Source organism: Atractosteus spatula, assembly GCF_055471065.1.
Source record: "Atractosteus spatula isolate fAtrSpa1 chromosome 10 unlocalized genomic scaffold, fAtrSpa1.hap1 SUPER_10_unloc_10, whole genome shotgun sequence".
NCBI classification, from domain to species: domain Eukaryota; kingdom Metazoa; phylum Chordata; class Actinopteri; order Semionotiformes; family Lepisosteidae; genus Atractosteus; species Atractosteus spatula.
In genome coordinates this window covers 655343-670655 of record NW_028296613.1, presented here as the reverse complement: position 1 = coordinate 670655, position 15313 = coordinate 655343, and the positions used below count along the sequence as shown (strand labels likewise).

Genomic DNA, 15313 nt, shown 5'->3' with positions numbered 1-15313 from the left:
ATGAGCATGGGAGACAGTAGCTCACACAAAGGGTGGTGGGATAGTTTTCTTTCAGGAAACAAATGGATGACATCCTGGGATCAATTCAGTACTAGCTACCAAATAAAAAAAAGGTCAGAATGCTGTTGTAGTGTGCTCTCATGAGGCACCAGTTCTGTAGGGGTTTGGGCATTTACTGGGACAATAATTAATTGTGGCAGTAAATCGCAAAATGATTCTTTTAATGGCCTTAGAATCCAACCATGCGGTATAACTCAAACAACGCACACACACAGGTACTAATACACTAAAATACATTTATTAATACATAGAAGGTGCATGTAAATCTAACAGATCTTATCGTGAGGGTAAGCAGAAAACAAAAGGTATATATTCATTCAGTTACAAAGAGTTACACATATCAAGAGGACATACATTCAGTATATCATTCATTTAGACCGTTTCTTGAATGAACTTGGTTACAACTTCTACATTAGATACTCAAAACAAGTACATAACTCTTAGGAATTAAATTGATATCAACTGGTTGGGATAACAATTGAATTCTCGAGCAGTAATGCAGTGAAGTTGAATACTCATCCAATCTCTGGGGATTCAGATCTCCCCCGGACAAAGAAACAGTTGCAGGCTTGTTGCTGTCCAATCCGTGCTCTCTGGCTAGGTGCCAAGCGGTGCTCGGTGCGGCTGGAGAGATTCCTGCTGCGCTGCTCTCTGAAGACCGGCTAGTTAGTGTTGGCTTTAACTAGCAAAGTTTGTGCACAGGAGAAAACTGACTGTGGGTCCCAGCTGGTCAGGAAGAAGAACGGTTCGTTCCTGATGAAACGCTAGTTCTGAATACTGATTCAGCTGTCCACAGTTCCGACCTGTTCACGAGGCCTGCTGCTGGTGCTAACCTCGGGTGGATCCTCTGGTTACGCGCTGGCAACCTCCGCTCTAGACTCTTAGAACAAGGAAAGTTCTGGCACTCGGACACACTGGCCGTTACATGGTGGTCCTGGCTGAGTCTCAGGATGGTCAGGAGGCGTGCTGCGAGAATGTCCTGCACTTCCCAACTGTTCTGGCCTGCGGGCCGTCCTGTCCTGGAATCATTCACACCCCTGGAATTGTTCTTTTTGGAATTCTTCTTCAGGCCCTCTGTGTTGCCTGTTTTTACCTGGAGGAACTTCAGGTCGTTCATTGGCTGAAAGTTTAATGGGCATCAGAGACCCACGTGGGTTACTCGGCCCTACCAGTTCCTGATTGGTTGATCAAGGTGAGATGTGAGTAACTCACCCCTGACACTTAGGAATGCAGTCCAGATGTCCATCTGGCACTCCCTAGACAGATAGGCGCCAATGGATGACCATTGATCATGATAGCCAGGCTTAGCTAAGTGCATCCCCATTTGGGAGCTGTCCCTTATCAAAGAAACCTTAAATCAGCCTGCATGAATAGCTTATCTGTGGCTGCACCACAGAGATGAAGAGAGAGATGGGGCCTCACTGGCAAGAGAGCGCAAAACTTAATTCCTGTATTTTAATAAGCCTTGCCGCTACAGGTGTAACAGTAATAGTATCATGAAATCTTTATTCCTCCCTGCAGTCTCACTCTCTAACAATGTAAAATAAATGCATTATGACATTATCCATAAACAAATATTTCTGGTAGTAGCTGATACATTAATGCTGCACACTGGTATCTTTCCGGGAGTGAATAGGATGTGCATATAAACTGTGCATCATGTGATACCTGTCAGTTACACCTTCAACAGGCTGACAGGGTTAGCTTGAGAATACCAGCAGAGTTAGAAGATGAGTGTTAGTTGTTGTGAAGCAGGGTTATGGAGTGGTGTAGCTTCTTCTACACTCTGTTGTGTTAAATCCTGCTTGACCTTAAAATGCCTTTTGTCTTGTGTTTTTGTGTGTGTGAATTACCTGAGTCAGGGTAGTGTCAGCAGGGTCTTGTCACAGTAGATGAGTGTATATACAGTGCCTTCAGAAAGTATTCACCCAGTGGAATTTTGTTGCATTTTGTTCCCATTACACCTCCACATTTTAACATTTTTTCCTCGTTTTAAGAACACTAAATTCAACACATTTATGAATCAAAAATATTTTTTATTCAAGAACATTTGTTTTTCAAAATGAAAGATTTACATTTCTCATTTACAAAAGTATTGTATTACAAGAGATTGTTTGTGTCTGCAGTTTCTCCCATTTCAGCCAAAAAGCTCTGCAACTCTGTCAGTGTTGGAGCTGGCCACTTTTGGTCACTTTTCTGACAATCACCATTCTTGTCCGGTTGCTCAATTTGGTAGGAGGGCCTGATCTTAGTAGTGTCTGGGTTTTGCCATGTTTTTTCTATTTAGTTACAATGGGATTTAACGGTGCTCCTAGGAAGGTTCAAAACTTTGCCAATCTTTTTATAACCTTCTCCAGTTTTTTTTCCTCCTAACAACTTCATCTCAAAGTTCCAAAGGTAGCTCCTTGGTCTTCATGACAGCAGGACTGATCTGATCTGCTGTTTCAGTGAGACCTCACAGTCAGTGATATCTATTGTGCAATCAAGCAATTGAACACCGGTGAATTTGAAATGAACACAGGTGTACCTTGTTAATGTATTTAGTGTGATCTCTCAAGATAATTGACCCAAATTAGGTTGTTGAAACAAAGGGAGTGAATACTTATCAATTAAGTAATTTTCCATTTTTATTTTTAATAGATGTCTTCAGAATTATAAATACTTAATTTCATTTGAACATTATAAAGAATTGCTTCTACAGGAGTGGAGAAAAACATTTAAATATGATTTAATTTGACTTTGCAACACAGCAGAATGAGAAATAAACAATGGGGTGTGAGTACTTTCTGAAGGCACTGTATATATAGCTTGTCCTGTCTGCAGTTGCATTGAAAAAAAAATTGAAGTATTACTAACGGTGCCAAAATAGATTTTCTTATTAAAAGAGATTCATACAGTATCTTATTCTTTATTATTTACCCTTTATTGCATAAATATTTCTTGTATTTGATATATATGCTCTCTTATCCACATAAATTAAACTCTGTGACAAGAACTATTTCTGTTTTAGTCAACTGTAAATAAGAGTATAGTCAAAATTTAACTGACCAGACGAACTCAAAATTGGGTGACTACAAAGTGACTATGACTAATAGACATTTTGGGAACAAGTAAAGGTTTGTTCCATGCTGAAAAGAGAAGAAAATAAATGTCTCGGCTGTGGAGCCTTCTTCGGATGTCACATGCTGACGCACCTACCCACTTGAACTAAAGACATTTTAGTTGACTTGACTTAGACTATGATTAAATAAAAAACCTGGTGACTAAATTGGTTTTTTTAAGTCACCTGACTGGAACTCTTCCCACACTGACTGTAGCTGAATGGTCTGTCTCCTGTGTGAATGCGCTGGTGCTTTTTTAAGTCATGCGATTGAATAAAACTCTTCCCACACTGACTGCAGATAAACGGTCTCTCTCCTGTGTGAATGCGCTGGTGGGCTATTAAGCTACTTGACTGACTAAAACTCTTCCCACACTGACTGCAGCTGAATGGTCTCTCTCCTGTGTGAATGCGCTGGTGCTTTTTTAAGTCATGCGATTGAATAAAACTCTTCCCACACTGACTGCAGCTGAACAGTCTCTCTTCTGTGTGAATGCGCTGGTGGGCTATTAAGCTACTTGACTGACTAAAACTCTTCCCACACTGACCACAGCTGAATGGTCTCTCTCCTGTGTGAATGCGCTGGTGGGTTATTAAGCTACTTGACCGACTAAAACTCTTTCCACACTGACTGCAGCTGAACGGTCTCTCTCCTGTGTGAATGCGCTGGTGTGATTGTAAGTGGCTTTTCTGACTAAAACTCTTCCCACACTGACTGCAACTGAATGCTCTCTCTCCTGTGTGAATGCGCCGGTGGGCTATTAAGCTACTTGACTGACTAAAACTCTTCCCACACTGACTGCAGCTGAATGGTCTCTCTCCTGTGTGAATGCGCTGGTGGGTTATTAAATTACTTGACTGACTAAAAGTCTTCCCACACTGACTACAGGTGAACAGTCTCTCTCCTGTGTGAATGCGCTGGTGGGTTATTAAGTTACATGACCAACTAAAACTCTTCCCACACTGACTGCAGCAGAATGGTCTCTCTCCTGTGTGAATGTGCTGGTGGGATTTTAAGGCATGTGACTGACTAAAACTCTTCCCACACTGACTGCAGCTGAATGGTGCCTCTCCTGTGTGAATGCGCTGGTGGGTTATTAAATTACTTGACTGTCTAAAAGTCTTCCCACACTGACTGCAGCTGAACGGTCTCTCTCCTGTGTGAATGTGCTGATGTTGTTTTAAGAGCTGCAAGTGACTAAAACTCTTCCCACAATGACTACATCTGAAAGGTCTCTCTCCCGTGTGAATACGCTGGTGTCTTTTAAAGTCACTTGACTGAATAAAACTCTTCCCACACTGACTGCAGCTGAATGGTCTCTCTCCCGTTTGAAGGTGCTGGTCGGGTTTTGATTTGCTAGACTGACAGAAACGCTGCTCCTCTCTGTGCCATAATGGCAGTTTGTCCACTCCATCTGAGCAAGGCCTTGAGTGATTCTTCCTCATTCTCTGATTGTACTGGGGTCTCTTATTCTGCCAATGCTCCATGGAATGGTCTTGCTCCGTGTGCTGAGATTTGTTTTCTCCACCATGTCCTTCAGTGTGCTGCTCAGCAGTGTGAATCATCCGGGGCTCCTTCTCCAGCTCTCTGAGACTAAAACTGTCTAGTTCATTCAGTTGTTCTCCTCTTTGCCCAAGAACAGACCTACTCTCCAGTTCATTAAAACTTTTAACAATTTTCTCAGTAACCAGATTAGTAAACCTGTGTGTAAAGCCATCAGATACTAAGGGATCATATGATTGTTTGAGTCTCTGCAATGACAGTCTCTCCACTTGAACAGAACAAGGCCTAATTATCAAGCCCTGTAGGAGCTGCTGTTGCTCCTCCCTGTACTGACTCCTCTCTGTGTGCTGTGACTCAGTACTGTTCTCTTCACCAGGTACATCAGTCTGCTGCTCTGCAGCGTCAATCAACTTGGACTTCATGTCCTGTTCTGTAAGATTTAAAACATCCAGTTCTTCACTGTGCTCTCGTACAGAGACACAGCCCAGTTCATTACAACCTTGTGTAATATTGTTCGAGTCCAGATTATTAATCTTATCTATAAAATCATCACATACTAAGAGCCCAGGTGTCTCACTCTCAGGCTCTGTCTTCATCATGGTCACAGAGTCCAGATCCTCGACACTCTGTCTGCTCTCTGTGTGCTGCTCACTGAGTGTCTCTTTCCCTTCTGCGACAGTGAGCTCTCTCTCCTGCACCAAACTGGAGCCCCACTCCTCCTCACTGTGCTGCTGTTCAAGAGGAGCCATGTCCCCAGCATCAGAGAGAGCACTGGTCTCTGTGCCTGTAAATACAGGAAAAGAAAACAATAACTTTATAATAATAATAAACTTTATTTTATATAGCACCTTTAAAGGTGGCTTCTCAAAGCACTTTACAGAAGGCCAACAACAAAAAAGACACAATATAAGCATGATGAGAATATAGTTAGACGAGTCAGTAGATGGTGGTACTAAGTCCAGTAGGAGCAGAGGGGTAAAGAACAGATAAATAAAGGCTCTTCTGAAGAAGAAGGTTTTGAGTCTGGATTTGAAGAAGCTTAGAGAAAGTGACTCTGATATCCTTGGGGAGAAAGTTCTAGAGCTTGGGGCAAAACAGGAGAAGGCCATGTCACCCATAGAGTGTAGAAGGACTGGGGGACAAATAGTTGAACACAATTAGAAGAGTGAAGGTTGTGAGGTGGGGAGTAGGGCGATAACTCAGACAGGTACTGAGGTGCCAAGCCATAGAGAGCCTTATAGGTAAGCAGGAGGATTGTTAAGCATCACAAAACTTGACAGGAAGCCAGTGCAAGGACTCCAGGATAGGAGTAATGTGAATACTTGCACTAGACAAACTGGAAATTACAGCATATTAACACTGCACTGACAGAGATGGGTAAATACAGACACACTGACTGGACACTGCAGCATATTAGCACTGCACTGAAAGGGGTTAATATAGACATGCTGACTGGACACTACAGTACATTAACACTGCACTAAGAGAGGGGTTCATACAGACACACTGACTGGACACTACAGTACTTTAACACTGCACTGAGACGGAGGCATTTATACAGCCATGGACTGCTCAGAGAAGGGGGGTAAATACAGACAGACTGACAGACAGGACACTACAGTACATTAGCACTGCACTGAGAGAGAGCGGTTAATACAGACACACTGACTGGACACTACAGAACATTAACACTGCACTGAGTGACAGGTTAATACAGACATGCTGACTGGACACTACAGTACATTAACACTGCATTGAGAAAGAGAGGGATTAATACAGACACACTGACTGCATATTATAGTACTTTAAAACTGCACGGAGAGAGGTAGGTTAATACATAGACACTGACTGGACACTACAGTACATTAACACTACACTGAGACAGAGAGGGGTTAATACAAACACACTGACTGGACACTCCAGTATATTAACACTGCACTGAGAGAGAGAGGGGTTGATTCACACACACTGACTGCACACTACAATATATTAACACTGCACTGAGAGAGAGGGGTTAATACAGACACACTGACTGGACACTACAGTACATTAACACTGCACTGAGAGAGAGGGGTTAATACAGACACACTGACTGGACACTACAGTACATTAACACTGCACTGAGAGAGAGGGGGGTTAATACATACATACTGACTGGACACTACAGCACATTAACACTACACTGAGAGACAGTGTTCAATCAATCTTTATTGACAGAAAAAATAAAGAAAGTATGAATCTTGATTCTTAGGACCCCACCTTAAAAATTATTAAAATAAAATCATAATTGGAATATTAATTTTTTATTCACAATCCTGCACGTTTCCAAAACACCAATGCTTTTCAAATGTTCCACAGTCATTATGAGATAATATAAAACATATATTTTAACGACATCCTGCTCTTCACCAACCCTTCAAACATCCTCACCAAGTCTACAGACCCGGAACCAGAGATCTTATTTTTCAGAGTCTTGTAGATGGTGAGTTTGGCCTGGCCCAGTAGAAAGTTGGCGAGGAGGGTCTGAGTTTTTTGTTTTTTCGTATGACCCACCCCGAACATGAAAATAATGTAATTGAAGGCCAGGCCAAGGTTGATGAAGAGCCAAATCAACACGGCAAACATGGGCGACAGGTGGGGGCAGGCACTGTAGTAGTGGAACACCGTCTCCCTCTGAGCGCAGAAGGGACAGGCCCCTTTTGTTGAGGGGAAATCTGTAGAGGCTACCCCAGGCAGGCCGGACACCATCTGGCACCCCCAGACGAGCCCTCCAGGGAGTGTCAGGGAGTGCAGACAGCTGGGCTTGGTGTCTAGATGTTACAACTAGTCTATATAGACACTTCCCCCCAACACCAGCCAGAGACCTCTCCTCTGAAGCAAGGGACTCAAGGAGAGATCCTGTCGGCCCGGGACTGAGTGCAGGAGACACTAGCAGACCAGGGAAAGGAGGCTGTGTGGTTGGAAGGTGGCGTTCCTCAAACAGATCCTGGACTAGCAGCATCTCCTCAAGAGGCAGAGCAGAGCAGAGCAAAGCTGAGTAAGAAACCCGTCCACACACCGCCGCGAGTGTAGTCCCAGAGCGTCACATGCCCACTCCATGCTGCGCCAGCAGTCCTGATCCACGTCAAGCAGGTGGTGGAGTTGTGTGACATTGGCGCGGACCAGTCTGCTGGTAAAGTCCAAGGAGCGGCCCAGTTCTGTGTCCATTCACGGATTGTGTACTAGTGGCTCTCAGAGTGTCCAGTATAGACTGGGCCGCTCCTCCTCTCTCCGCACGTGCAGATGCCGCCAGGCTTTCAGGAGACTACGCTGGAAAGGCTGCAGTGGAGACAGGTCAACCCTGCTGGTGTCCATCAGGAAGAGAACAGAGTCGATCCCGAAGTGTCCTGCTAGACGCAACAGGGTGAAGGTCAGCTCCTTCCAGGACAGCGAGGCCGGGCCATACAGCAGCTTCTGTACTGCCTGCATACGAAAGGCGTCCACCCGGCTCCGGATGTCAACGAGTCCTTGTCCTCCGTCCTCTCTGGGCAAATAGAGGACACCCCTCCACAGCCAGTGCAGTCCATCCCAGAAGAAGTCGAGAAGCGTGGCCTGCAGCTCCTCGATCAGTCCAGCTGCTGGCTCCAGGCACAGCAGGCAATGCCACAACATTGAAGCCACCAGGGTGTTGACAATCAGAACCCGGCCTTTGTAGGAGATCTGGGAGAGCAGCCAGCGCCAGCGGTCCAGCCGACCTTTCACTTTTTCGAGGAGCCCCTCCCAGTTCTTCCTCACACTGGCCTTGTCCCCCAGGTACAACCCCAGGTATTTGAGTCCTCCTCTGGTCCAGCTGAACCTCTCTGGCAAGACTGGGGGACCCGTCTCGCTCCACTCTCCCAGGAGTAGGGCGCTACTCTTGGCCCAGTTTACTTTGGCTGATGATAGCCACTGGAAATCATTCAAAGTTGTCTGTAGCGCCCTGACATCCTGTTCTCCTCCGACCACGACCATGATGTCATCAGCGTATGCCAACATCTTGACAGTAGAATTGGGGCAGCCCGGGATGGACAGCCCCTTGATGACCCGGCGCAGCTGATGTAGCAGAGGTTCAATGGCAAGGGAGTAGAGCATTCCTGAGAGTGCACAGCCCTGCCTGACTCCCCTCTGCACTGGAAACGGAGCACTCAGCCCTCTGTTGACCTTTAGCACACTGAAGATGTCACTGTACAGCACCTGAATCATGGCAACAAAGACAGAGCTGAATCCGAAAAACCTCATGGTTCTCCACAAATACTGATGTTCAACCCTATCAAAGGCCTTTTCCTGGTCTAACGAAATGAGACCAGTATCTAAACCCAATAGTCTGGAGGTGGCCACAACATCTCAAATCAGAAATATATTATCAAAGATTGTCCTTCTGGGTACACAGTACGATTGTTCGGACTGCACCACTGATCCCAGCACCACCCTCAGCCTGTTGGCCAGAGCTTTGGACAGGATTTTATAATCCACACACAGCAGGGCAACAGGTCTCCAGTTCTTAATGTCACACAGGTCCCCTTTCTTAGGCAGCAGGGTGACAACAGCTCTCCTGCAGCTCAGTGGCAGGTCCCCGTGCTCCAGACTTTCCGAGAACACATCCAGCAGGTCAGGTCCCAGCACGGCCCAGAAGGCACAGTAGAATTTGGCCGGCAAGCCATCAAGGCCAGGGGTCATACCATTACTCAAGACACTGAGTGCAGTGGAGAGCTCCTCCAGGGATAGAGGCCTCTCCGGCCATGCCCCCTCCTCTTCGGGGACCTGTGGAAGGTCTTCAAGGAACCTGCGTGTGCAGACCAAGTCCTCACTTGCCTCGCTGGAGAAGAGTGTCTTGTAGAACTGCATGGTCCTCTCCTGGATCTGCCCAGCCTCGTGCAGCTCCTGCCCTGTCTCCGAGCGCAGGCAGAGGTTCTGCCTGCTCTGGCCCGGTTTCTTCTCTAGGCCAAAGAAGTAGCGAGTCGGGGCGTCTACCTGTGATGCACTCTGAACCCTAGATTTTATTAGAGCTCCCTGTACTTTTGTGTCCAGAAGGCCAATGAGTGATTCTTTTTGAGTGTGGAGGTTATCAATTAGCCTCCTGTCTGCACAACACTCCAGAGCCTGGTGGAGCTCCAGAATGTCTCTCTCCAGAGCCTTCATGGACTCACGGATACCTCTCGTGACAATTCCAGTGTACTGCTGGTGGAACTGGCGAATCTGCACCTTCCCAGTATCCCACTACTGCCTCAGGGAGACAAAGTGGGCTTTCTGACTCCTCCACTGCTACCAGAAGAACACGAGGCAGTCACAGAAGTGAGCATCGTCAAGCAGTTGGGTATTAAAGTGCCAGTAGGCACTGCGGGACCTCACTGATGGGACGACGACTGTGCAGATGGTGAGACAGTTGTCCGACAGGCCCACTGGACAGATGGGAGTACTGCTTGACGATGCTGTAATGATGTTTACGGCAGTAGATGCGGTCAAGCCTGGCCAGAGAGAGGGTGTTCCCTCAGACCTGGGCCCAGGTGTACTGCCTCGTGTCCCCATGACATCTCCTCCAGATGTCAGTGAGGTCAGATTTGACAAGGATCCTGCGCAGCTCCCTGGCCGACAGGCCATGTGGCTCTCCGTGATTCCTGCATAATTCCTGTCCAGTGTGCTGCTCTCTGTGCAGTTAAAATCATCCCCCAGGAAGACCAGCTCTTCAGGCTGGCAGGTCACCAGCGCATTTTCAAGCTCCCTGAAGAAGGTGACCCTCTCTCCGCCGTCTGTGGATGCGTAAATGTTAATAAAAACAAAGGTTTTCTTCCTGTAAACTACTCGCATGAGTCAAAGGCGACCTTTCACAACCTCATGGACGGCGATAGAGAGGGGCTTGAACCCCACAGAGAACAGCACCGTGATCCCCGCGCTCACAGGGGACCCATGATTGTACACAATGTCCCCCTGCCACTCCCGCTGCCAGGCAATGATGTTGGAGCTGTCGGTGTGGGTCTCCTGCAGGAACGTCACCTGCAGGCTGTTTTCTTTGATGACCTCCAACACCGCAGCTCGCTTCAAAGCCCTCCGGCACCCATTGGTGTTCAAACTCCCTATTCTAATGCCGCCCATGTTTGCGGAAAAGAAAAAAAGAAACAACATAAAACACAAACAGACACATAGCACGCAGACGGATAGTGATGTGATGTAAGAGACGGGACTCATTCGTGCTGAGGTGCATTCCGCGGTCCTGCCCTGATCTTACCCAATAAGCTCTTCAGGCACCATCTCTCTTGATCGCTGAAGTCATTCGCACCTGAGCCTTTTCAGATGGTGGGTCGCGGAGAGGACAAAGAGCTCAGTGTCGGGAAAAAAGTCCTCGACCACAGTTCCCCTCTTACCTTTAGTCTTCTCTAAGAACTCCCTGATGCTCTGGAAACTGTAGCCTACTCTGCAGCTCTGCCGGGCCGAGGAGCCCGAGGCGAGAGAGGAGTCTGGGAAGCCGCCCTCGTCATCGTTGCTCCCGGACTCCGAGGAGCTCCGGGCGGCGGCGGCGAGGACACTCCAGCGCGTCCTTACTCTCCCAGTGTCGGAGTCACTCGCGGCCCCTGGGCCGGCGACAGAGCCGCCCTCCACCGAGCTCTCTGTGCTGTGCTTTTTCTGCACCGCACTCTGCATAGATTTTTTCGTGCGCTTTCTCCACGGTGTCTTAAAACCATTGTCTATTTTTCTGGATGTTAATTAATTTCCTCCCCACACTGTGTCTACAGTTTTCGCTGCCACTTGTGACGAGTTTTCCTCCGTCGGTGTCACTGCCTGCTCTCTCTCCCTGACTCTCCTGAGCAGCGGGGCTCTGCAGCTCCCCTGCTCCGCCAGCGCTCGTATCTTGCTCCCCGGTGTGGGGAGCTCCCATCTGAGGGCTGAGGTGGTCCACTCTTTGCTATCTGTTCTCCTGCATGGGACACCACCAGCTCGGGCTCACCTGCCCCCTCCAGCGATCTCCTCTCCTGCACCCCGGCCGTGGGCTCTGCCTCCCTGCTGCCTCCCTGCACTGCTCCACTCCCCGCTGCCTGACACTGTCTCCTGGCCTCCTGGCAATTCTTCACCACATGCCCCTCGCTCCCGCACCTGAAGCACTTCGTCAATTCCAAAGTCACGAATACAACATAATCACAGGTGTCAATCCGAAATTTAAGATCCACATTGATCTCTTCCATGGGGTTTTTTTAAGATCACGTAGACTTGTCTTCGGAAAGAGATGACATGCTTCAGTTGAAGTCCCCTGCAGCCCAGAGGGACCCTCCTGATCGGAGAGACCACCTGTCCGTAACAGGACAGCTCCCTCTACAGCAGCTCGTTTCTCATGAACGGAGGCACATTGGAGAGGGTGATCTTCCGAGCTGGGGCTGTGAACGGCAGCACCGGGGTGAAGGTGCCGTCCAGGACAACCCACTTTACCACCAGGGCATTTGCCAGATCAATAGATTGCAGGAAAATAACTATCCCTCCACTCATGCGGGAAGCGGACTTGATGTTCCTGCAGCCCACAACCTTCCCAACCGCAAGAACGCACCTCTCCAGCGGTTCATACAGACACACTGACTGGACGCTACAGTACATTAACACTGCACTGAGAGAGGTTCATACAGGCACACTGACTGGAAACTCCAGTACATTAACACTACACTGCAATCAGAGAAAGGGGTTAATACAGACACACTGACTGACTGGACACTACAGTGCATTAACACTGCACTGAGAGAGAGGGGGGTTAATACAGACACACTGACTGGACACTACAGTACATTAACACTGCACTGAGAGAGAGGGGTGAATACAGACACACTGACTGGACACTACAGTACTTTAACACTGCACTGAAAAAGGGGTTAATACAGACATGCTGACTGGACACTACAGTACATCAACACTGCACTGAGGGGGGGGGGGTTAATACAGACACACTGACTGGACACTACAGTACATCAACACTGCACTGAGAGGGGGGGGGTTAATACAGACACAGTGACTGGACACTACAGTACATTAACAATGCACTGAGAGGGGAGGGGGGGTTAATACAGACACACTGACTGGACACTACAGTACATTAACACTACACTGAGACAGAGAGGGTTTAATATAGACACACTGACTGGACACTACAGTACATTAACACTGCACTGAGAGAGAGAGGGGTTGATTCACACACACTGACTGGACACTACAGTACATTAACACTACACTGAGACAGAGAGGGTTTAATATAGACACACTGACTGGATACTACAGTACATTAACACTGTACTGAGAGAGAGAGGGGTTGATTCACACACACTGACTGGACACTACAGTACATGAACACTGCACTGAGAGAGAGAGGGCTTGATACAGACACACTGACTAGACACTACAGTACATTAACACTGCACAGAGAGAGAGGGGGGTTAATACAGACACACTGACTGGACACTCCAGTACATTAACACTGCACTGAGAGAGAGAGGGGTTAATACAGACACACTGACTGGACACTACAGTACATTAACACTACACTGAGACAGAGAGGGTTTAATAAAGACACACTGACTGGACACTACAGTACATTAACACTGCACTGAGAGAGAGAGGGGGGTTAATACAGACACACTGACTGGACACTACAGTACATGAACACTGCACTGAGGGGGGGGGGGGGTTAATACAGACACACTGTCTGGACACTACAGTACATGAACACTGCACTGAGAGAGAGGGGGCTTGATACAGACACACTGACTAGACACTACAGTACATTACCACTGCACTGAGGGGGGGGGGGGGGGGTTAATACAGACACACTGACTGGACACTACAGTACATTAACACTGCAGAGAGAGAGGGGGGTTAATACAGACACACTGACTGGACACTCCAGTACATTAACACTGCACTGAGAGAGAGAGGGGTGAATACAGACACACTGACTGGACACTACAGTACATTAACACTACACTGAGACAGAGAGGGTTTAATAAAGACATACTGACTAGACACTACAGTACATTAACACTTTATACAAACAAGGACAAACTGGAAATTACAGCATATTAACACTGCACTGACAGAGAGGGGTAAATACAGCCATACTGACTGGACACTCCAGTACATTAACACTGCACTGAGAGAGGGGTTAATACAGACATACTTACTTCACAGTACGGTACATAAACAATGCACTAAGAGAGAGAGGGATTAATACAGATATAGTGGATTAATATTCCAGAGGAGTTAATACAGACACAGACCTCACCAGTGAGGAAGTTATAGACACTGGTTTTAAACACACACACATACTCTGACTTCATACACGTCACCACACTGACCTGACAACAGTTTCATGTCCATTTCTTCTTTTATTTCTGCAGTGACTTCACAGGGAAGCGTCTGGGTACCCTGATCTCCTCTTGCTCCCGAATCCTCCTCCCACAGCTGCAATCTCCACTTCAAGCTCTCGTTTTCCTTCTTCAGCTGCGCCATTTCACTCCCGACAATGTCCTGCACACACTGTGTGATTTTAAACACGGCCCGTCTCACCAGGACCTGGGAGACGCTGCGGAGTTTGTTTTCAAACTCGTTCTGAGTCAGACATCCTGTTTCCAAAAACTTCTGACACTTCATACACGATCGATTTGAGCAAAACGTGCATGAACGAGTCAAGCTGGATTTCCAGATTTAACAAGTACTCCGCCATCCTTCTTCAGAGTCGATCAGAAACAAAGGCTGACTTGCGATGTTTAAACAGAACAGCTTCTTTATTTTTATTCTTCACAGATTCTGTTGTCAGGGCTGTGCTCTGTTCAAGCATAAACACAGCTGACAAGATGCTACGTTTTCAGAAACTGAAGTTATTAAAAAAAACAACTTTCTTCTTTATAGAAAGAAAATCATTCAAGCACCCACAGCTATGTTGTGTAGCGCCGTGTGATGACGTCATTCGTTAGCGCGGCCGCGACTTCAAAACAATCGAGAAGCGGAGCTGAGAAAGAGGAGTTTCTGCAGCCTGATATAAACTTAACTGCACCTCCTAGCGCCACCTAGTCAAGAGGAGTGAATCACCTGCGACTTGCGCCGTTCGTAAGTGTGAATTTTGTGAAACGGAACATATTTACTGTTTTGCCCTTCCACAACGAAAACGTCTCCCTTTGCAGGTTTTTGGTTAAAGAAAAAAAATGCTGTCATATTCTTCCCAGCTGGCAGTATTTATTCTGCAACATAAGCAAGATTTGTATTTCATATTTCGCAAATTGTATGAATTTCTCGAAAAACACGTTGTTCCAAGAAAGGAAATAAATACTTCTAGTAACAAAATCAAGCCATATGTGATTGTCCTTAATGATACATTCTGTATGACAAGACAGGAAGAAAGGCACCTCAGGATTTCAGACACAGGATCTCCTGTATATTGAGAGAAGTTTATACCATCTGTCAGTTTTCATGTCCAAGGAGCTCAATTTGCATTCCATGTACAACAGCGTGTCCTCTACACCCGCCACTGAAGCACAGCACAGGCTCAGCATCTTGACATCTTCCTAACAGAGACACGTAGAGACCTTTTGGTGGGCAGTGGCTCAAAAGGGGAGAAGAGACCATTTCTGGAGCAGGATTTGTTACGTTGGAGTATTCTGGACACA

The 15313-nt window shown here is 47.0% G+C and overlaps 1 protein-coding gene across 1 annotated transcript; it reads right to left on the bottom strand.

Annotated features, from left to right (window-relative positions):
• Positions 1-284: 284 nt before the first annotated feature.
• LOC148813197 (uncharacterized) lies at positions 285-14564 on the bottom strand. Its single transcript, XM_088908435.1, has 2 exons — positions 14006-14564; positions 285-5448 (listed from the first exon to the last, which is right to left on the bottom strand). Exons 1-2 carry the CDS (start codon positions 14298-14300, stop codon positions 3338-3340), a joined length of 2406 nt encoding a protein of 801 aa, XP_088764561.1. The 5' UTR covers positions 14301-14564; the 3' UTR covers positions 285-3337.
• Positions 14565-15313: the final 749 nt, after the last annotated feature.

Coding starts and splice junctions, on each gene's coding strand:
- LOC148813197 (XM_088908435.1), bottom strand. CDS start 14,300: ATGAAGTGTCAGAAGTTTTTGGAAACAGGATGTCTGACTCAGAACGAG. Junction 5,449..14,005: donor GGACATGAAACTGTTGTCAG/GTCAGTGTGGTG, acceptor CTGTATTTACAG/GCACAGAGACCAGTGCTCTC.